Below are 24306 nucleotides of genomic sequence, written 5' to 3'. Positions count from 1 at the left end.
TGAGCAGATTATATGGGCGATCTTCAATAGCAGAATAATGTATTTATAATTTTATTGTGCACATTTTACTATATTCTTTTTCTATCTGTTCAGAGGTACATTTTAAAGAATGCGCTACAAATCCACTTTAAAACAGGTCTTCACCAGATTTCACAATATAAACTGCATATACAGTGGGTACTGAAAGTATTCAGACCCGTTTACATTTTTCACTCTGTTTCATTGCAGCCATTTGGTAAATTCAAAAAAGTTCATTTTTTTTCTCATTAATGTACACTCTGCACCCCATCTTGACTAAAAAAACAGAAATGTAGAAATTTTTGCAAATTTATTAAAAAATAAAAACTGAAATATCACAAGGTCATAAGTATTCAGACCCTTTGCTTAGTATTGGGTAGAAGCACCCTTTTGAGCTAGTACAGCCATGAATGAGTCCTCTTGGGAATGATGCAGCAAGTTTTTCACACCTGGATTTGGGGATCCTCTGCCATTCTTCCTTGCAGATCCTCTTTAGTTCCGTCAGGTTGGATGGTGAACGTTGGTGGACAACCATTTTCAGGTCTCTCCAGAGATGCTCAATTGGGTTTAGGACAGGGCTCTGGCTGGGCCATTCAAGAAAGGTCACAGAGTTGTTCAGAAGCCACTTTTTTGCTATTTTAGCTGTGTGCTTAGGGTCATTGTCTTGTGGAAGATGAACCTTCGGCCAAGTCTTAGGTCCAGAGCACTCTGGAAGAGGTTTTCATCCAGGATCTCTGTACTTGGCCGTATTCATGTTTCCTTCAATTGCAACTAGTCGTCCTGTCCCTGCAGCTGAAAAACACCCCCATAGCATGATTCTGCCCCCACCATATTTCACTGTTGGGATTGTTTTGGGCAGGTGATGAGCAGTGCCTGGTTTTCGCTACACATATCGCTTAGAATTATCACCAAAAAGTTCTATCTTCGTCTCATCAGACCAGAGAATCTTATTTTTTCCCGTCTCCCATGATGGCACTCATGAGAGAGGGGATCCGCCCAGCCAGGACAGGAACTCTACTGAAGATAAAAGGGGCGGTACCTCTCCCTCACTTCAGTTGGGTTTCCTGTCCTGACAGGGACCCGTGTGCTGAAGACGGCGTGTCAAGATGTCTGTACCTGCACACCCCCGTGCCAGCGTGGAAGATCAGGCAGAGCCTATGCGCTGGGCGTCGGGGGTGGAAGCGCCGTCCGCGGGTCCCCCGGGGGCTCAGCGTCCGAGCGGGCGTCAGGGCAGCACGGTCAGGGGTCCCAGGGGCTCTTCCGTGGCTGCCGCGCCGCCCTCCCCCCTCTGCCAATGTCAAGGAGGGGCGGCCGTTCCTGGGTCACGCCCCTCTGACGTCACGATCAAGGCACGCTGGGAATGGGCGTGCCCGTGTGACGTAGGGGGCAGCGCCGGGATCCAAGATGGCGGCGCCCATGGGGATAAGCTGGCCGGCAAAAGATCCCGGCGGCGTGGCAGGAGGGGTGAGGGGCTGTGAATGGGCACCGGAGGAGGCTTGAGAGTGCAGTGGATCCCTCTCGGATAGAGGGATGACCACAGAAGACGCACTCATGCCCAGAAAACTTCATAAGGGAAGTGGGGCAAGAGAGCAGCGACAGCAGCAGCAGCAGCAAAAGCTCTCGCCAGATGCAGTGCCGAGCCACCAGCATACCAGAAGTAGCGTTCAAGTGGTGGGAACGGCAGTTGTAAACACGACCGGCATGACTCTGAGACGTCCAGAAAAAGCGTCACGAGTGCATCTGAGGAGCCTCTGAGATCGGTACCCTTGATTGACAGCGGTGGTGAGTGATCTACGTGAATGTCACCCTTATGGTATCGGGGTTCCAATTTTTCTGTTTGATCACTAGGGGTTGCTAGCGGCAAAAATAGCGCATGCACCCTATGCAGACAACCCGCTGGCAGGTCAGTGGCAGAAAGATCTCTGCGCTGACTGTATAAACAAAGCCATACGGGATGAAATCCCTGATTTGGTGACTAGCCTTAGGGCTATAATACAAGAGGAGGTGAAAGGATCCCTTAAGGCAGCCCTTAAAAGGGCGAATAAAAGAAGCCGTACAAGGGACTCAGAGGCCTCGCTAGTGCAAAAAGGCCGTGAAAAATCCCTGTCCCCCTCCACCTCCTCTTCCTCTACTTAGTCCTCAGAAGCCTCCTCAGACAGAGATATAGGGGGCCGTCCGTGTTTCCAAAACAGAGGACGTGGAAAAGCTCGTCAAAACTGTCAGGTCTACAATGGGCCTTAAGGAGTAAAAGTCTCCTAAATCATGGGAGGAAGTTATGTTTGGAGGACTGGAGGAAAAGTGGGGAAAAAAAAAACGCACCTTCCCTGTAAATAAGATAAAGGCCTTAATTGACAGGGAATGGGCAAAACCCTGAGAGGTCGGGTGCCTTACCTTCTACATCAAAAAAAGGTGGTACCCATTTAAAAAAACTCAGAAACCTGGGAAAAAATCCCAAAGATCGATGGTGCCGTAGCTAAATCCTCAAAAAAAGGTATTTCTACCATTAGAGGACTCTGGCGTGCTGAAAGACCCGCTTGATAAAAAAGCAGATGGTTTCCTGAAGCATATCCAGGAAGCATCGGCAGGTGGATAAAAACCAGCAATAGCTGGTATTTGTACCGCTTGTGCCCTCATGGCCTGGCTACAACAAATAGAGGACCAGATAAGGGATAAAGTTTCTAGGGACGAAATACTGTCTAATCTGACACTGGTACACGGAGCAGTGGCTTTCCTAGCAGATACCTCAGCAGATGCCGCAAGGTTAACAGCTAGAGCGGCAAGCTTATCAAATGCAACAAGGCAAACCCTGTGGCTTAAAGGGTGTCCGGGAGATTTGCCATCAAAACATAGATTGTGTTCCATTCCATGTGAAGGCCAGTTCCTCTTCAGGAAAAAACTAGAGGAAATTTTGGAGCATGTGGCAGGGGTCATCCCACGGGAGATAGGAAAAATTAATACTTTAAAAGGAGGAGAGGATCGGGCTATATGTTTAAAGGGCCCTCTACTTCCTCCAAAAAAATCTCCCAAATGACATCAGGTCGGAGGTAGGGGGAGGACTTTTTCTCTTCCTTCCCGCCTGGGCAAAATATCTCCCCCAGTACATGGGTACTGAGCATAATCAAGGACGGTTTAAAAAAAAATAAATAAAATTCACCCGTCCGTCCAGGCGAACCTTTATAATGACACCCCAAAGGAAAGCCCAAGAGCAACCTCTGACCCTGGAGACGGAAGTCTTGGGACTAGTGCAAAAACAAGTCCTACAGGGGGTCCCAGTTCAAGAAGAAGGAAAGGGGCTTTTACTCCCCCCTCTTTTTAATACAAAAACCAGACCGCTTTTGGAGGACCATAGTTAATCTGAGGAGGCTCAATTAGTGGGTAGACAATTGCTCCTTCAAAATGGAGTCAATCAATACGGCCACAAAAATCCTGTTCCAGCACTGCCTCATGGCAGTGATAGACTTAAAAGATGCCTACTATCATATCCCAATCCACCGGGGGTATCAAAAGTACTTGAGAGTAGTGCTCTATGTCCAAGGTCAGGTCAATCACTACCAATACGCAGCTCTTCCGTTCGGCCTGTCTACAGCCCCCAGAGTCTTCACCAAGGTGATGGCTGAGGTAATGTCATTTCTTTGTTCCCGGGACATGGTGATCGTCCCATACCTGGATGACTTTCTTGTCATAGGGAGGTCGGAGACCCATTGCACACACCAAGTGAAGGAAGTGATATTAACGTTACTAAGGCTAGGATGGATAGTAAACATCCCCAAGTCGAGACTAACACCAGTAAAGGTGCAATCCTTCCTAGGGCTAATACTGGACTCCAAGCGACAGCGCTGCCTCCTACCAGGAAACAATGTGACCAGAATAAGGGGCCTAGCTCGCACAGCAATACAAAGGCCAAATATAACACTGAGGAACGCAATGTCCCTTTTAGGCTCGTTGACATCATGCATACCCGCGGTAGCGTTGGCACAGTACCACTTAAGACAACTGCAGTGGGAAGTTCTGTCAGCACAGAAACAATTGAAAGGGCGTTTAGAGGGCGAACTATGTCCCACCATGGAGGTAAGAAACTCCCTACTTTGGTGGACTATAGAAGAGCATCTAACAGCCGGTGTCCCGTGGCAGAAACCAATCGAGGACCTCATTACAACCGACGCAAGTGCCACAGGATGGGGAGAACACCTGAGATCCCACTCGATACAGGGAACCTGGTCCTCGCTAGAAAAGGATCACGGTTCAAATGTAAAAGAACTATGGGCAGTAGAGAAAGCCGTGAAACTTTTTCTCCCCTTGCTTCGGGGCCGCCACACCCGAGTCATGACGGGCAATCGTGCAGTGGTAGCTTACATCAACCACCGGGGGAGGGGAAAAAGATCTCTGGGCCTCATGAAAATACCAAATCTACTTTTCCAGTTAGCTGGACAACATCTGTTGTCCATCACGGCACTGCATATAAGGGGTGTCGAAAATACACAAGCAGAATTCCTGAGTCGCAGACACCTAAGACAGGGGGAATGGTCCCTAAACCCCCAAGTTTTCCAACAAATAGTTAAGGCTTGGGGCAAACCAGAAATAGACCTGTTCGCCACCTCACGCAACAGTGGGGTCAGGAAGTTCTGCTCACTGAATTCAAAAGAAAATCCCTTCACAGTAGATGCCCTACAAATACCCTAGAAGTTCCCCCTGATAACAAAGATCCCCGTAGTAGTCCGGAAAATCAGGGAGGATCGAGCAAGAATAATTCTTATAGCTCCGTTTTGGCCAAGGAGACCTTGGTTCTCCCTTCTGGGACTCATGTCAGTGACGGATCCATGGATCTTACCAGAGGTTCCAGACCTACTCTCCCAGGGACCGGTGGTCCACTCTCAGGTGGGAGGGCTTCCATCTAGCAGCCTAGATTTTGAGAGGGTGCTACTGAGTCACCAGGGATTCTCACCAGGGTTAGTCTCCACCCTGTTGAAAAGTAGGAAACCTATACCATCCCAAATCTACGCTAGAACATGGAAAAAGTTCCAAGGCTTCCTGGGGGAGCCTTTGGGGGATGTAGCTCCAGTGGGACCTATCCTAGAGTTCCTTCAGTCGGAGCTGCAACTCCAGTTGGCCACTGGCACCCTCAGAGTCCAGGTCTCAGCTCTGGGGGCCCTGTATGGCTGCGGCCTAGCGGCCAATAGGTGGGTGTCCCGGTTTATAAAGTCCTGTGGCAGATCGAGGCTGGTCATTATCCCAAAGATAACTCCCTGGGACCTGAATCTAGTCTTAGAGGCTTTAACCAAAGATCCCTTTGAACCATTACATGAACTGTCACCAAAACTCACATTTAAAACTGTATTATTGGTAGTCTTAACATTGGCCCGTAGAGTGAGTGACCTACAAGCTCTATATGCCCTCCATATACGCAGATCTTGGATGACAGAGTGGTTCTAAGACCAGACCCGGCCTATCTCCCCAAGGTGGTCCAAAACTTTCATAGGACTCAAGATATCTCCTTGCCATTTTTCTGTAATAATCCTAAAAACCCTGGGGAGCAAAAGTTCCATACATTGGACGTAAAGAGAGCCATATTACAATAAATGTCAATAACTAGTTAATAGAGGAAAGATCAGTCCCTGTTTGTAGCTTTTCTGGGTAGTAGAAAAGGGTACGGGGTAGCTAAGAGTAACATTGCCAGATGGATCAGGGAGGCCATTATGTTATCCTACTCTGCAAGTGGTGCTCCGGTTCCAGAAGGTATCAAGGCTCGCTCCACCAGACCCATGGCTGCCTCCTGGGCAGAGAAGGCTGAGGTATCGATTGAGCATATTTGTAAAGCCGCTACTTGGTCCTCACCTTCGACCTTTTCTTAAGCACTACCGACTTGATCTATCTTCCTCTACTGACCTAACCTTTGGTAGAAGGGCGCTGCAAGCGGTGGTCCCTCCCTAGGGTGTCTTATTCTACAAAAGTCTCTCATGTGTGCCGTCATGGGAGACGGGAAAACACCAAGGTTACTTACCGGTAGCCAGTTTTTCCGGAGCCCATGACGGCACCTGTATATTCCCCCCCTTATCACTCCTTTGGTGTGCACTATAGTTTGGGTGCTTTATTTAGTAAGATATAATGTGATAGTTTTACCATGTGTACTAACCCGGGGGGCCTCTCATGCTCTGTAAACCAACTGAAGCGAGGGAGAGGTACCGCCACTTTTATCTTCAGTAGGGTTCCTGTCCTGGCTGGGCGGATCCCCTCTCTCATGTGTGCCATCATGGGCTCCGGAAAAACCGGCTACTGGTAAGTAACCTTGGTGTATCATAGTCTGGGAGTCCTTCATGTGTTTTTTAGCAAACTCTATGCGGGCTTTCATGTGTGTGGCACTGAGGAGAGGCTTCCGACAGGCCACTCTGCCATAAAGGTCTGACTGATGGACGGCTGCAGTGATAATTGACTTTGTGAAACTTTCTCCCATCTCCCTACTGCATCTCTGGAGCTCAGCCACAGTGATCTTGGGGTTCTTTACCTCTGTCACCAAGGCTCTTCTCCCACGATTGCTCAGTTTGGCTGGACGGCCAGGTCTAGGAAGACTTCTGGTGGTCCCAAACTTCTTCCATTTAAGGACTATGGAGGCCACTATGCTCTTAGGAACCTTGAGTACTGCAGAAATTCTTTTGTAACCTTGTCCAGATCTGTGCCTTGCCACAATTCTGTCTCTGAGTTCCTTGGCCAGTTCCTTTGACCTCATGATTCTCATTTGGTCTGACATGCCCTGTGAGCTGTGAGGTCTTATATAGACAGGTGTGTGCCTTTACAAATCAAGTCCAGTTTAATTAAACACAGCTGGTTCCAATGAAGGAGTAGAACCATCTCAAGGAGGATCACAAGGAAATGCACAGCATATGACTTAAATATGAGTGTCTGAGTCAAGGTTCTGAATACTTATGACCTTATGATATTTCAGTTTTTCTTAATACATTTGCAAAAATTTCTACATTTCTGTTTTTTTTTCAGTCAAGGTGGGGTGCAGAGTGCACATTAATGATAAAAATATGAACTTTTTTGAATTTACCAAATGGCTGCAATGAAACAAAGAGTGAAAAATGTAAATGGGTCTGAATATTTTCCGTACCCACTGTATTAATAGATCTATTTGACCTGATGAGCCTGATGCATTTACTCTGTAAATCCATATGAGAATGGCTGTATAATTTTGTTATAAGATGAATAATTTAGAAGTCTAGGTAAAGAATGAGAGAGCTCATGAGTCTTGGGGTGTGTGCACACGCTGCGGATTTTGCTGCGGATCCGCAGCGCATTTGGCCGCTGCGGATCCGCAGCAGTTTCTGCTGCGATGTACAGTACCATAATATCCTATGGATATCAAAAACCGCAGTGCAGACTTGCTGCGGTTTCTAAACCGCAGAAAGAATTGACATGTCAATTCTTTCTGCGGATTCCGCTGCGGTTTACTATCTCCTCCATTGTAGAGATGATAAACCGCAGGGCAAAACCGCAGGTAAAACCGCAGGTCTTTTGACTGCGGATTTTACAAAATCCGCGCCGCCAAATCCGCAGCGCATTCCGCAGAGTGTGCAGGTACTCTAATTATATTTAATCTGCTCAACCAGCCTGACTGATGGCTGCAGCTTGTACTGATTAGTGTGAGATCTCAGCATTAATTGAAGAGGAAAACTGAGGAGCAGTCAGTGAGGATAGGTGGGAACAGATTGCTTATAAACCTTCAAAAAGGATTGTACAGCCATTCTGAAATGGATTTGCAAAGTAGGTCATCACGGCTATTTACAATTATTAATTTATGCAGCTTATCTTGTGAATTCTCGTGACCAATCTGCTCTAAATATAACTATCCAACAAAAAACATGTACGGTTGGTAAGAATTGGTACATAAAGTTACAAAGCGCAATTTATAATTATATGTAAAGGGTTACAGGTAGGTTTATACAGTCACAAGGGTAATTCTTTGTCTTCTCAGGAACCTACACTGAACACTGTAATTCTACAAGGCCGGACTTAGACATTCAGTTTTTGGAGTGTATGCAAAAGAATGAGAATTATAAAGGATGGAAATACAGTGGCTTGCAAAAGTATTCCTCCCACACACACCCATTTGGCATTTTTCATGTTTTGCTACCTCACAACCTCGAATTTCACATGGTTTTCTTTGAGGGTTTGCATCAGTTCATGTAAAGAACATGCCTGCAACTGTGAATATTTGGTTTCTTTTTTATTGTGAAGGAAACCACAAAATAACTGAAAATGGTAGTGTACATAACTATTCACTCCCTAAAGACAGTACTTTATACATCCTCCTTTTGCTGCAATTACAGCTGCAAGTTGTTTTGGATAAGCCGTTATGAGCTATCCACTTCTTGCCACTGGGAATTTTCCCATTCCTCAAGGCAAAACTGCTTCTTCAAATTAGATGGTTTCCTCTGCTGAACAGCAATCTTCAAGTCTGACCACAGATTCTCAATTGGATTAAGGTCTGGGCTTTGACTAGCCACTCGTTTACATGTTTCCCCTTAAAGTGGACCTTCACCCCCCCCCCCCCCCCAGGGCCTAATAAAGTAAAAGAGCCACCTTCAGCAGCACTACGGCTGCATTCTGCGAAGGTGGCTCTTATGTTTATTATCCCTAGGAACACTGAAATAAAGACTTTTTAATAAATTGCCCACCATACCTCTACTGCGTCATAGATTTATGTTGTTTCGACCGCCTCAGAACCGTCAATCATCTCCCTCTTGCCTCTGTGCGCCTTCTTCTCTGTTCCTCGTTACGTGACAGGTGCCTGCTCTCTGCAAACATTTTCTCGGGCATGCGCCGTGTGCGCTGCTTGTGAGCTTACATCAGGTGATTATGTAATGATATCGCGCCTGCGTGTAGCGGAGGCCCCAGATCCCGCCTCGCAGTGTTATGATATATTCACACTAGGGGGCTGGGAATCTGGCGCCTGCGCAGTGAGGATTTCTGCACCTGTCTCCCTATGCCTCTTTCCGACATTTGTTGTGGCGCCATGGTCTTTTCATTTGATGATAATGGATTTTATGGTGCTTCGGGGCATAATCAGAGATTGGAATATTTTTTTCTAACCCATTTCTGACTTGCACTTCTCAACAGCTTTGTCCCTGACTTGTTTGGAGATCTCCTTGGTCTTCATGGTGTTTGGTTAGTGGTGCCTCTTGCTTAATGGTGTTGCCACCTCTGTGGTCTCTCAGGAAAGGTGTGTGTATACTGACCGACCATGTAACACTTATATTACACACAGGTGGACTTCCATTCACTAAGCATGTGAGTTATGGAGGTAATTGCTGGCACCAGAACTTTTAAGGGACTTCAAAGCAAAAGGGTGACTACAAATGCACATGCATATTTTAAGTTATTTGATCCCATAAACGTAATTTATGCCTATCTTTTTCTTCATTTCACTAACTTTAGACTATAGTACTGATGCTTGACACAGAAATCGGATTACAAAAATATGTTAACACAGGTTGTAATGTAACAAAATATGTAAAAAGGGGGTGGGGGGTGATGCAAATAGCCTCTTCAGAAGGAAGAGGACTTGATCTCTGGTGCCACCTATTGGTTGTAGCAGTCCTAATAGTCAATATCATCCCTTTAATGAGCTCTGCAAAATGACTTTGGATAAGAAGTCAAACCAGAAACTCAGTTGGCAGATACATGTTTCAAGTCTTGTTTCTTTCGGAAGAGGCTGTTTGCATATTTGAATTCCCAGATGAGCATTGTATGGCCTGTAAGTCTCCTTATGCTTGCTTGGCACTCTCCACAAGGAGAACCGTTCCCCTTTAGATCATAATACAGATGAGGCAGTAGTGAAGTGTACCCAGTAGCTACTGATACAAAAGAAGATTAATTGATGTGATTAGTAGATAAGGACAGTTTCACACATACGGAACTGTATGGTGTCTGGAAATGAGGAACCCTGAACCTTGGACGTGTGAGACCATTCACTGCTGTCTGTTCCTCATGCTGGAAGTTTGCATTCACAATGTTTAATACCTGAAAAGAGCTTGTATGCTATACACATAAATAGGGCAATGGGACTTTGATATGTGATCGCTGTGTGTTAATAATTTACTGAAGTACAAGATAAAGAAGTTTTATAGGCGTATTGGGCCATACATATTAAATCATTGACAAGATCGTTATGGCAGCCATTAAAGGCTCTGTGCACATTGTTATTGCTCCAATATATATAAAATAACATTAGGTTTCTTTGCTAATGGTCTTGATTCTAAATATCCTACCATTTTGTGTCTTCAGCTTTAATTAGGACTTGTGTGTTCATGTTTACAGACTACTAAAATCCCATGAGTAATCTCAACTTGAAGTCATGTGTTACTGTCTATTTTAAAGGAGGAATATTAAATTATATCTAAAATAATTTTTTTCCTTTAGGTGATTTGGGAAAGTGGTTGAAATCAAGTTAGTGCAGTGGGTTTTGAAAAATGACTGGGCTGGAACTGGACATGTGGTTTCAGCATGGCCATGCATTGGAATGTGTTGAGATGCTATTGTGCTTGCTGTATGTTATACATCTGTGGCAAGAATTATTGGCACACTTAATAGTTTACTATAAAAAAGCAAAACCATTCTTCAGAAATAAGTAGATCTTCTATGCTTCTATAACAGATTTGTGGTTTCCCAATTGTCACTTTAGCAGGGTGAGCATGCTCCGTGTAATGCTTTGTAGGCTGTCAGAAGGAACGACTCCAGGCTCCCTACATATGAAAGAGAGAACGGCCTAACACCATCATGAGAATCAACATCTATATCATCCCTCTGCCACATATAGCTACTGGGGGGCAAAGGAATAAACAGGGAGCTGAAGATCTGGTGTCTGGGGAAAGTATGGAGTACTTTAAGGGGCAGAAGCATGTGTGTATGGAGGGAGGGATGCAGCAATTTGCTGTCAGGCAGTGAGTCAGATCAGGCAGAGTATACTGTTATTGGAGAGAGTTTCACCACGAAGAAAAGGAGCCAGAACGTGCACATCTGTACTGCTTTTAATGCCTTGAAAGTGAGCGGGATGGGCAAAAGTTAGCTGTACATAGCACAGAAGTGTAAAGGGGAGAGCCAGGAAGACCGGCTAATAAATAGAATGCTTCTGGGAAATGGAAATGTAGCTTTCGTAGACTAAATGTGAGGTCATAGCTGATACAGGACCACCCATTTTACTGAATGAAAAGATGCAGAACAATGAGGGAAGAAAAGTGACATGAAAGGTATAGAGCTAGCCTAGGTTTTACACAGTATACTGTGTAATCTAAAAAGTTATGTTGGCACAAGGGATAATAATAAAAAAAATTTGCTTTATGGGAAATCCCTTTAAAGAGGACCTTTCATCAATTTGAGCTTGTTAAACTAACCACATAGTGGAATATTGGCTGCCGAACCGGGTAAAATGAAGTTTTTTTTCTCCTTTCATTTGTGAAGATATTAGCTATTAAAGGTTAGGTTATAATTTGTTCTAGTTGAACTGAGTGTTACCGCGGATTTGTCTATGGGGGCGTTCACTTCTTCTACTGCATGAGGTTGACTAATCCATACGCAGGCAACAACACACAGGAGAAAAAAAGGACGCACCCTCCTTCTCCTCAGTTATCTCTGCAACTACCCTGCATATATAAATCAGAGCTGAGTAATGTATCATTACAAATCATTATAGATCTCAATTTATGGCAGACAGAGTTGGGGAAGGTATGAGTTGACGGCAGTGTGAGATTAGATCTGGAAATGTTTGTAATGATACATAACTCAGATCTGCTGCATCTTTACTCAGTAGCTTCATAGTAAAGTTATACATCATTACATACCATTCCATGTCATGGCAGTCAGTGTGGGGGAAGGGTGAGAGATGATAGCAGTGTGAGATGAGATCTGAAACTATAATGATACATAATGCAGCTCTGCTGTATCTCTATACAGTAGTTGCAGAGACCAGTGAAGAGAGGAAGGTTTGTTCTTTTATTTTTCCTTCTGTGTGCTGCTGCCTGCTTATGATTGGTCAACCTCATGCAGGGGAAAAAAGTACACACCCCAGAGACAAATCTCATGTAACACTCAGTTGGACTAAAACCCAAATATGACAAACTATCTCTGCATTAGCAAGAATAAAATAAAAACTAAGTTTTAATCATCTCTGCAGCAACTATTCCATGATGTGGCCAGTTTAACATGCTCAAACTGATGAAAGGTCCCTTTTGGCAGTTTTTTCAGGTATGTGGGTCTTATTTTCCTATACATATGTACAGTCTCCTACTTTATTTTATAAAGAGTAATAGAGTAATTGTTTTATTTATTTTTTTTATATAGCAATACTACATGTTAAAGTAATAAACTTTGCACTATAATTTTTTATCCTTCATCTGAACTGATCTTTTAATCTCGAAATTTTCAATTCACGGTTAAGATTTGTCTTCAGTAAAACTAGATTTTCCCATTACTGAGATTGAATATGATATTTAGGGAATTTGCTCTAGCTCTTCCCCCTTCCTTCTCAATAGTATTTTAAAAGCCACAACTGTCATCTTCTCATTAATGTGAAGATCTGTCTTCACTTAATACACATTTTACCATTGAGAATGAAAGATCAGTCCAGGAGGAGAAGGAAGCAAATTTTGCTGATAAGATATACCACAAAGTTGCTTATTTTCATATGTAGTATTCATTTTTTTAAATAAAAATTAAATTAGTGGTTACTTTTTAAGCATTTTTCCACTTCAATCACAGTAATATAGAATAATAATCTACTTGCATTGGGGTATTTGGTATTACAAAAAAAGTACAGTAAATAAATCAGTTGCACAAAACATATTGGAACTCACTGCATCAGTTTTCATTAGTTCTGCATTTATGATTTGCATCTTGTTTTTTTTGTTTTGTTTTTTTTAGCTTAGAGGGTGATGGATTAGAAGTGATGTTAATTGTCAATCTGTTTTAGGTTAGTTGAACAGCAAATCACAGTTCTGAACCAAGTGATAAAGACATTCTGAGCCTCTTAAACACATTGGCACATCTTCTACCGTTTATTACCATCAGTTATTTATTTTGAAGGTGATTTAAATCTTTTTGTGATGTAGCTTCACAAACCTTTCCCTTTTTCAGGTTCAGGACACAGTACATGGTGTGACAACAGAAGAATGCCAGACAGCTCTGCAGAACCATGGCTGGAATGTCCAGAAAGCTATCCAATACCTAAAGGTATTACCTGAAGCCTGTATGATAAACCTTTTTTTGTAAGTTCATCAGACAGTTTTTACTGGGGAGATGTGTACTTTCTTCTCCCTGTATGATGCCGATCATAAGCAGGCAGCAACACAAAGGAAAGAACACCCACACACCATAACTTGGAGCAGGTTTCTCAGTGTGTGAGATGTGATGATAGAAGGGTTTGTAATTTGACACCACTAATTTCAGCCATGCTATCCCTTCACCACAGGGATCTTATCTGAAAGGTGTTAGTCATGGGTTCTTTCTAATCATGCAGGAGGTTAGAGCAGGAGATTAGGTCTGTCTGATAGTATACATCAGAAATCTGCTCAAAGCTATGGTGGGGCATGTTCTTTTTTTATTTTTTATTTTGAGAATTGCTGCCTGCTTATGATTGGTCAACATCTCACAGTGGGAGAAAGTACATGCCTCCAGTGAAACATTTGAGAACACCTACTGGTTAACTTGTTAGGGTAAGTGCACACGTTGCGGATTGTGCTGCAGATTTTTCCGCGCGGATTTGGCAAAATCCGCAGGTCAAAAGACCTGCGGTGTATCTGCGGATTAGCCTGCGGTTGTCCCCTGCGGTTTTGACATCTGTTCAATGGAGCAGGTGTAAAACCGCAGCGGAATCCGCACAAAGAATTGACATGCTGCGGATTTGAAACCGCAGCAAATCCGCACGGAAAAATCCACAGCATGTGCACAGCTTTGTTTTTTATTTATCTATTAACGTAGCCATTTGAGGGCTTATTTTTTGTGTAGCAACTTGTAATTTTGAATGACACCATTTATTTTGTCATGTGATACTGGAAAGCGGTAAAAATTACTTGGCAGAATGATTCTCCAGGTCAGTACAATTACGGAGATACCAGACATGCATAGATTATTTGTTTGGTATCTCATTTCAGTATTTTCTAAAACCCTATAGGTTTTGGGGGTCAATGCATCTGTGTGATGGCTTGTTTTTTGCACAGAGAACCACTGTTTCTATTGATATCATTTTTGGGTAGATATGATGTTTGGATCACCTCTTATAGCACAATTTGGCCATGTTGCTACAAGCGTTAAACAGTAATTCTGATGTTTTTAGATTTGTTTCTCTTTATGCTACTTAGCGATCAGGTTAATTAATTTTATAATTTAATAGATCGGACTTTCTCCTTCATCTCATTGGGAGACACAGGTACTGTGGGTGTATGCTACTGCCATCTGGAGGCTGACACTAGGCAATACAACACAAGGTTAGCTCCTCCCCCGCCGCATACACCCTCGCCCCGATTGCGGGCGGAAACCAGTTTTTTGCTTAGTGTCTTATGGAGGCACACGCAGTCTGGATCTCTCCAGACTATTTTTTTTCTAGTTTACTATGAAGATGAGACAGGGGCGACGGATCCTATAGAAAGGGTCCGATCTCCCCAAACCAACAACGGGCGAGCACGCGTTGAGTATCGTCTCCGCGTATCCTTTCCCACACCGAGGGACATCTCTGGGACTTTTCCCCAGACATCTATTTTTTCTTTGTTTTTTATTTTATGAAGATAAGACAGGGGCAACGCATCCTATTGAAAGGATCCGATTTCCCCAAACCATCAACGGGCGACCACGTGAGAGTGTCCCTCCACGTATCCTCTCCCGCGACGTGGGATATTATGCCAGACTTAGCCCTGTCCACCCCTAGGTAGTGAAACCGTGGGCTTGCACAGAGGCACAAGACTAGTCTGTGCGGCCCCCACTGCTCCACCAACGCAAGACGGAGGAGCTGCAAGGCGGCGGACGGTCCCTCTCCTCGGCTGAAGCTGGACGGAGTTAGGGTGCCTGCACTGTCCTGGATCTCCCACCATCCCTCTCCTGCCCGGTATACCTGGTGGAGTCGTCAGAGATCACGAATCACCAGCCGTGTGTGTGGGGCTCCTGGGCAGAGAGATGCGGACACAGCAGCGGGGTCCTTGGAGCGTCCAGCAAATCCTTCCCGGTGCTTCCTCCTGAAGGTAAGCTGGCGCCGTCGCCACCACCTCCGCCGCCACCTCCAACCACTCCTGTTGCGGAGCCTGGCGCTCCGGCAGTCGCGCTGCTGCAGCGTTTGCGGCTGCGACGTCCTCGGGCACGGGTCGAGGGGCGCTGGTTCGGCCGCATCCCGCGGGCGGATGGGTAAAATTGAGCCCGCGGCTTTGGCCGGAGCTAGGCCGCGGCGGAGGTCCCACCTCTGTCGGGATGTCACTTCCGGCGGCCTGCCCCTTGTAGCCGAGCAGGCGCCGAATTAATTGAGGCCCCGGCTTCGGGGTGGGATAGGCCGCGGGAGGTAGGTGGTCGGCCTGCCCCAGAGCGATACCTCCCGAGGGTAGGCGCACAGGAGCGGTGGCGCGGAGGACGCAGGAATGGGTAAGGCGCAGCTGAGCTGCAGGTGCACGCTGGACATGCAGGGGGTGCCCTCCTGCCCCCCCCCCCTCCATTCCCTCTCTGGAAAAGAAAAAAAAAAAAGAGCGAAGGAGTAAAAACGCCTGGCTCATGCAATATGGCTACGGAGGGTAGAGCACACACTGCTTAATTTTTTTGTTTTTTACGCTGCATACATCTCCTGTAGAGAAGCTTGGGCTGCTAAGCAGCCTGAGCCAGGGCCAGGACCCAAATGGGAGACCTAAGCCCAAACGTGCCCAGGAGCCCCCTCCGGTAGCTGAGTCCAGAGAGCCAAATCCTCCGGAAGGCTATCACTATGGCGTCGCTTACAAAGGCGATCGACTCTTCATGCCCGGAGAAGGGTCCTCCATCTCACGAGAACCCTCGGCCTGCAGGGGCCGCTCTCATGCCAAACAGATGCCAAAGGAACGCACCTACACGAGGTCTTTCCGGGTTGCCCGGTGCCTTGGCATCTGGGAGTTCAGCATCACTCTCTGTCACCTATGTTTGGGAGTGTGGATTGGGACTCAGATGCTCCGCTGGACCTGGATATCTGGAATAGACAGCCTCATTGGAGCTGTCAAGCAAACCTTGGGGGTAGAGAATGAAGTTACCCTGGCCTTGAGCCATAAAGTAGCCTTTAGACAGGCCAGGCGTCCGCACGGAGTCTTTGGCACTCACCCAGAGTTTGAAGGAGTCAGGGACTATGGAGGCAAGATATCCATTTGCCCCTGAACTCTGTGTATAATAAAAAAAAAAAAAAGAGAGAGATCGACGGAACCACCAGTGGTGGGATCCACCAGTATCTCGTCTGGCCTCGAGATCCATTAAGAATCCCTCATTGAGAGCTTGGCTCGATTAGTGTGTTTGAAGCGTCAGCTACAGCGCTCGCCCCCTCCTTTGCGGTGCCACCCGCCATTCTAGGCCGAGCGTGACTGCATTCGTCAGGTGGCGGCCACTAAGCAACTTGAGCCTTGGCCGGAACCCGAATGGGAGACCAGCCCGCGCTAGCAGGTCTGGGGTCATGCGTTACAACAGGGTGAACCAAGGCCATGATGGCATGGTCTGAGTCAGTGAATAAGGCTTTGCGAGATAGAGATCTGCCTGCGGAGGTGTTAGAGGTCACAATTCAGATTCCTATGGCCAGAGACTACTTGATCAATGCCTCCTTGGATGCAGCCAATTGTGCAGCATCGGCAGCCGCTAACGCGGTAGCCATTAGGAGACCCCCTTTTGTTAAGGGCTTGGCGAGAGGATTCTATTTCCAAGAGGTCTCTGACTTCCGTACCCTATTAAGGGCCTGTTCGGGGAAAGATTTGGATCAGCGCATTTCTGATGCGGCAGGAGGAAATAGCAGCTTCCTTCCACAGCAGAAGATCAGGCAACCTTTTTTCCTAGTTTCCGACATAGTTTCGGGTCTTTCGCAACTCCGGGGGGACGGCGGCAGCCAGTTCGGCCGGTCCAAGTCGCCCCAGCCAGAACAGGGAGCGACAGGTCTCAGGTAGACCCAATCCAGTGGAGGGTTCCGCTCCCACCAGGTCGAGAAGAGCCAGGAACCCCCAGCCAAATGACTCGGAGAGCATTATGGGCGACATCAACAGGGCAGGCGGGCGCCTGCTCTTATTTCGTCATTCTGGGTCGAGTTAGCACACGACTTATAGGGGACGAAACTGGTGTCTACGGGTACGACTTACAGTTTGAGGAACCCCCAAGACGGTTTTTTGTCTGCCCAACTTCCCAAGGTACAGTCCAGGGCAGGGACGTTGCGGGGGGCCGTCAGGTCACTCCAGGACGACAGGTCATTATTCCATACCAGAGCTCGAGAGGGCTCAGAGGTTTTATTCCAATCTCTTCGCAGTCCCCAAAGGGACGGGACAGTCAGGACGATTTTGAACCTGAGGCTCCTGAACAAGTTCATCAGGGTCACACATTTCAGGATGGAATAGCTTCGTTCGGTTATATCGGGCATGGTGCAGAGAGAATACATAGCCTAAGTCGGTTTTTAGGATGCCTACCTGCATAGGCGTGAGGGCCGTCTTACACTCTCGGGGGATAGTCGTCTTGCATACTTAGACGACCTCTTGGTGAGGGTCCCTCTTTTTGAGCAGGCAAGGAGAATGTCAGCATTACGCTAAGATACGCTATTCCGCTTAGGATGGTTGGTCAACAGGGAAAGGTCATCCCTTGTCCCAACCCACAGGATTTTCTTCCTAGGAATGATCTTCGATACCTCCCGAGGGTTGGTGAGTCTCCCTCAAGACAGAGCCGTACCGCTCCAGCAGGGAGTCCGGAAGCTCCAGCAGCCAGTTCCTTGCTCCATTCGTTTCGGGATGAGGATGCTGGGGAAGATGGTGGCAGCAAGGAGAGCGATTCCGTTTGCCCAGTTTCCTTCCTTCACCCGCTACAGCAGGCTCTCTTGTTAGATTGGGGTAAGAATCCATTTGCCCTCGATCAGCGGTGCCAGCTATCCTCTCAGCTCAGATAGTCACTGGAGTGGTGGACGGTCAGATCTTCGCTTCTTCAGGGTGAACCTTTTCCCCCAGAGCACTGGCTAGTGGTCACAACAGATGCCAGCCTCCTGGGCCTGGGGATCAATGTTTCATTACCACAGGACTCAGGGCCAATGGTCGCGACAGGAGGCACGCCTCCAGGTCAGCTTGTTGGAGATACGTATAGTCTGGCGGACGCTGCAGGATTTTCGGCACTTCCTAGCCGAACCACCCGTTTGGAGTCAGTCAGTCAATGCCACGGTAGTGGCTTACGTAAATCATCAAAGGGGCACGTGCAGCAGGACAACCATGCGTGAGACTGGACACGTCCGGCAGTGAGCCGAGAACATCCAGTGGTATTTTCGGCAGGCCACATCCCAGGGGTAGAGAATTGGGCAGTCTACTTCCTCAGCTGACAGGAGGTCGTGGCTGGGGAGGGGCCCGGCACCCCGAGGTTGTTCAGCATATTTGCAACGATGGGGGACACCAGATGTAGATCTGATGGCGTCCAAAATGATCGCCAAGGTGCCCGTGTTCGTTGCTCGGGCACGGGTCCCACGAGTGTTCGGGGTGGAGGCGTTGGTTCTACCAGGGGACCAGTTTCGCCTTTCCATACCTGTTTCCTCCGTTACCATCGCTTCCAGGAGTTATCAGAAAGATCAAGGTAGAAGGGGTACCAGTAGAGCTGCTGGCACCAGATGGGCCCTGACGGGCATGGTATGCAGATCCGATACAGCGGCTCACCGACATCCAGTGGCGATTGCCGCAGTGTGCGGATCGGCTGTCCCAAGGACCGATCTGCCACCCGAACTCGGGGGGCCCTGGGTTACATGGCATGGCCGTTGAATCTTGGATTCTAGCTCAAGCGGGGTTTTCACCACGAGGTGGGCGCTACAATGGTTAGCGCCAGGAAGCATACCTCGGCGAGAGTCTATCGTTACTCCTGAAAGTTGTTCTTTGCTTAGGGTCGAGAGCATGGTCTTTCGCCCCGGACATTCTCTATTCCCGGCATCTTGGCCTCTCTCCAGTTGGGCCTAGATGCAGGATTAGCTCGAGCTCTCTTAGAAGTCGGATATTGGCATTGTCATTCCTATCCGAGTGTAGAATGGCTACTAATATGCAGGTAAAGGCTTGCATCCAGGGAGTCTCTCATCTAGTACCTCCCTATAAGGCGCCAATGGGCACCGGGGACCTTATCCTAGTCCTGAGTGTTCTGCAGGAAGCTCCCTTTGAGCCGCTACAGGTCTTTCCTTTACCATTTCGTTGTGGAAGGGGGTATTTTTGGTAGCCGTCACCCCAGTTAGGCGATTGTTGGAGTTGGCGGCGCTGTCGTGCAGAGCACCGTTCCTCGCTTTCCGCAAGATAAGGTGGTGCTTAAGTCAGCTCCCCCCTTTTTTCTTCCAAAGAGGTGTCCTCATTCCATATCAAGGAGGATATTGTCTTGCGCTCATCCTGTCCGGTATCAGTGCATCGCGTGGAAGAAGCGCTGCACACGTTTGGCCTGGTAAGAGCTCTCCGGAGGTACGTGTCAAGGACAGCACCCTTGCGCCAGACGGATGCGCCGTTCGTGCTCCCTGAAGGGCCCAGGAAGGGACTCGCTGCCTCAAAAATCAACCATAGCCAGAAGGATCCATTTAACTATTCAAGAGGCCTATCGCATCAGAGGGGTGCTGGTTCCATCAGGGATCAAAGCGCATTTTACTCAGGCAGTGGGCGCCTCCTGGGTGCTTCGGCGGCGGAGCAGGTATGCAAAGCAGCAACCTGGTCCAGCCTGTACACGTTTACTAGATGTTACATTGTCCATACTCAGGCTTCGGTGGATGCGAGCCTGGGTAGAAGGATTCTCCAAGCAGCGGTAACGCACCTTTAAACAAGGGATGCATGGAGCTTGGATAGGTGAGTCAATATCCCACCCAGGGACTGCTTTAGGACGTCCCACAGTACCTGTGTCTCCCAATGAGACGAAGGAGAAACATGGATTTTTGTGAGTACTCACCGTAAAATCCTTTTCTCCGAGACGCTCATTGGGGGACACAGCACCCACCCTGTTAGCCTGTTGGCTCTTGTTTATTTGATTAATGTGTATGTTGTGGTGAAGGTCAGGGTGGTCCTTTGCCAGACATATTGTTTACTGCATTAAGGCTAATGGTTATTGCTCTCCTACTGCTTTTGCACTAAACTGGTTTCCGCCCGCAATCGGGGCGAGGGTGTATGCGGCGGGGGAGGAGCTAACCTTGTGTTGTATTGCCTAGTGTCAGCCTCCAGATGGCAGTAGCATACACCCACAGTACCTGTGTCCCCCAATGAGCGTCTAGGAGAAAAGGATTTTACGGTGAGTACTCACAAAAATCCATGTTTTACGGATGTAACAATTAGGCTGTGTTCACACACAGCGGTTTTTTTCGCGTTTTTCCCGCGGATTTAACAAAAAATCAGCTCAAAAAACGCCTAAAAGAAGCTTCCCATTCATTTTAATGCATTTTGCACTTTTTGTGCATATTGATGCGTTTTTTAACCGCGAAAAAAAGCTTTGCAGTAAAAAACGCAGCGTGCTCAATAATTTCGCTGTAAATTCCGCATTTCTGGCTAATTTCTATGTTCTGGGGACACTCCGGAAAAAATCGCGGCAAAAACACGTAAAAAGTGATTTGAACCTTTTCTTCATATTTTTTTTTTTTTTTTTTAAATGTCACTTTTCACTGTATTTCTTAGTCCCCCTACTTGAATCTGCGGTCATCTGATCGTTTGTGCTATATACAGCGATATACACTGAATGAAACCCCCCCCCCCCCCCCCAAAAAAAAAAAAAAAGTCCTAATAGCTTATCTTTAGCACAATTTTTTCTTTTACTTAGTGTTTAGCAATATAACTCACAACAATACCTGTCCAAAATGGAGTTCACAATCTAATTTCCCTGTTTCAAACACACCATGGTATGTTACAGAGGCAGTCATTTTCAATTTGTCTGGATATATTATTTGTATTTCCGTTAACATAATTGAAAATGGCATTGTAGCGTTATTCGACAGTGATCTCTTGTATTACATTTTCACTGTGTATGTTGTTCACAAAAACCTCTTGCATTGCAGGTTGAGCAGCTTTTTGGTCTTGGACTGAAGACCCGAGTAGAGTGCCACAAAGTCTTGGAGACATTTGACTGGAATCTTGAATTTGCTAGCTCCCACCTCCTGGGGTCATACAACAGCTCACAACAAAAGTAAGGCAGCCATACTACACCTGGGTCTATTTGAACTTCATTCCATGTGATATTCAAGTAAACATTAATAGACCATATTACGCCCTAAAAGATGGCATTTTACTTCATGAATGCATTTCTAATCTTTTACTTAAGAAAAGGTTCTGGAGTCAAGTGGTGTGGACTCTGTTCCTTACAACAACAACACCAGTTGTAAAATGTACAAAATTTATTAAGAGGTGCAAGACCCTTAATGAATTTGGTGCATCTTACTTCAGTGCACCTTTCATTAAGGCTGGTATACATTAATGAATCAGGGCCATAGTCTAAGGGCCCCGTCACACATAGCGACGCACCAGCGATCCCGCAACGATTTGACCTTGTCAGGATCACTGGTGTGTCGCTACATGATTGCTGGCGAGCTGCCAAACAGGCAGCATCACCAGCAATCCGCACCAGCGACACGCGGATAATAAGCGACGCACGTCGCTTAGTTACCCACTGTGTACCTTAGTTACCAGCGCGCTGGTGCAGGGAGCTGGTAACCAAGGTACACATCGGGTTTCTAAGCGGCGCGCGGCACCCGATGTGTACCTTAGTTACCAGCGCCAGCTCGCTGATCGCTGGTCTCCCGCCTGTCGCATGCAGCGATGCGTGCTGGCCAGCGAAAGACCAGCGATCAAAAAAATGTCCTGGCCATTCCAAGACAATCAGCGATACCCGGCAGGGGGGCCGGTCGCTGGTAAGTGTAACACACAGCGATCTCGCTGGTGAGATCGCTGTTGCGTCACAAAACTTGTGACTCAGCAAGCGATCTCGCTAGCGAGATTGCTGTGTGTGACGGGGGCTTAAGTCAGAAGCAACAATGCTATTGAGTGGCTCACAGGTGACTTCTGCATTTTTTCAATGTGGCCCAGACCTGCATGTCTGCTTCAACCATCTATGATTCACCTCTGCAGTGTCTGACACACAGACACCTTTGACTCCTTTCCTGCCCAGCATTTCCTCCTTGTATCCTCTTTACAAACCTCACCCATCTTTCTGCTACACCTTTTAAAACCCTTCATGAATGGGCGATTTTCTATTTTGCACATTCATTTTTTTTTTTTCATCCTCCTCTTGCAAAAGTTAGATCTTTTTTTTCGTCGATATGCCCAGCATAAAACAAACCCTAATTTTGATGGAGTTTTTAGTTTTGAACGACACTCATTTTACCATATGATGCGCTGAAAAAAAAAAAAGAGTGCTGTGAAATGGCACCCCCCCCCCCCCCCAGCAATTATGCTATTTCTATTGGGTTTGGTTTTTACAACGTTCATAGCACGGTAAAAATGACCAACAGGTAAGTATGACAATATTGATACCAAAATTGTGTAGATTTGAGGGGGGCTTTAGGAGTGGAAAAAAATAAATTGTCATCATATTCTAGGTGTAAATTCCCTTTACAGGTCCACTTTAATTTTACAAAAACTTTATATTTTTGCTACTTTAGATTTGATTTTCCTTTCGCTCTTCTTTTTTTTTTTTTTTTGCAGGCGATGACGTAACTTTGTGGAGGTGAATCAAATGTCAAATGCACAACTTTAATCTACCTGGACTAATTTGCTCAAGACATTTATTTACTGAAGGGCACATGATTGGGTGCCCCTAATCTCAGAACCCACCTACAACCAGAGGTTCCTCCACCCTGTAGGGTCAGCTGTTAAACCAACCCAGTGTTCTGCTACATGGACATGTGTTAATGTTGCATTTTCTTTTATTGTGTTTTTCCCTTGTTGTTTATTTGGAAAAAAAAGTTTTTATAAAAAGATGTGCAATTTTAATATATATAAAAATATATGAGTATATATATATAAATGTAAGATATAAAAATTTATTTGAAGAAAACAGAACATTGTTGAGAGTTTTATTTAATACTAGCTGAAGAGCCCGGCGTTGCCTGGGCATAGTAACCAACTATGGTTAGTTATAACAAATTATAATGATTATATTGCACATAAAAACATTTCACATCATATATTCAGCACTACAGATTTGCAACACAAATTAACTAAATGATTACCCAAGTATTGATAGTATTTTATTTTCAACTCATTCAAGAGCCTTTTGATAAACAACATGTGTATCTAACTCCATCCTGTGTGATAATGTCTGCTGAGCTGTGTACCTAATTCTCTCCTGTGTGACACTTTCTGCTGAGCTGTGCATCTAATCCTATGCTGTGATACTGACTGCTGAACCGTGTATCTAATCCTATCCTGTCTGATACTGACTGCTGAGCATTGTATCTAATCCTATCCTGTGTGATACCGTCTGCTGAGCCATGTATCTAACCCTATCCTGTGTGATACTGACTGCTAAGCCGTGTACCTAATCCTATCGTGTTACTGACTGCTCCGTCGTGTATCTAATCCTATCCTGTGTGATACTGACTGTTGAGCCGTGTATATAATCCTATTCTGTGTGATGTCTGCTGAGCCGTGTATCTAATCCTCTCCTGTGTGATGCTGACTGCTGAGCTGTGTATCTTATCCTATTCTGTGTGATACTAACTGCTGAGCCGTGTATCTAATACTATTCTGTGTGATACTGTCTGCTGAGCCGTGTATCTATTCCTATCCTGTGTGATACTGCCTGCTGAGCCATGTGTCTAATCCTCTCCTGTGTGATACTGACTGCTGAGCTGTGTATCTAATCCTATCCTGTGTGATACTGACTGCTGAGCCATGTAGCTAATCCTATCCTGTGTGATACTGACTGCTCAACCGTGTACCTATTCCTATCCTGTGCGATACTGACTGCTGAGCCATGTGTCTAATCCTCTCTTGTGTGATACTGACTGCTGAGCTGTGTATCTAATCCTATCCTGTGTGATACTGACTGCTGAGCCGTGTATCTAATCCTATCCTGTGTGATACTGGGTTCCCCCTGCAGTCTGTGTCAGAGGGTGGTCTGTGTTGGCACAGTAATAAATTG

The 24306-nt window shown here is 46.2% G+C and overlaps 1 protein-coding gene across 8 annotated transcripts in view; it reads left to right on the top strand.

Annotated features, from left to right (window-relative positions):
• Nucleotides 1-23222, top strand: part of TNK2 (tyrosine kinase non receptor 2) — a 331563-nt gene extending 308341 nt beyond the window's left edge. For 7 of the 8 annotated variants that reach the window (XM_073589363.1, XM_073589364.1, XM_073589365.1 and 4 more), the window contains 3 exons: nucleotides 13144-13239; nucleotides 21224-21351; nucleotides 22866-23222. In XM_073589363.1, the coding sequence (XP_073445464.1) occupies nucleotides 13144-13239; nucleotides 21224-21351; nucleotides 22866-22872 (231 nt within the window). In that variant the 3' untranslated portion in view covers nucleotides 22873-23222. Of the gene's footprint in view, nucleotides 1-12184; nucleotides 12256-13143; nucleotides 13240-21223; nucleotides 21352-22865 lie in introns of those variants that run through there. The other variant, XM_073589366.1, reaches the window with a different exon arrangement.
• The last annotated feature ends 1084 nt before the right edge of the window (nucleotides 23223-24306 follow it).

Source organism: Dendrobates tinctorius, unplaced genomic scaffold (genome assembly GCF_039654945.1).
Source record: "Dendrobates tinctorius isolate UK_male_01 unplaced genomic scaffold, ASM3965494v1 ptg000107l, whole genome shotgun sequence".
Classification (NCBI taxonomy): Eukaryota; Metazoa; Chordata; class Amphibia; order Anura; family Dendrobatidae; genus Dendrobates; species Dendrobates tinctorius.
Note: the sequence above shows the minus strand (reverse complement) of the source record. Positions and strands in the feature narration are given on the sequence as shown.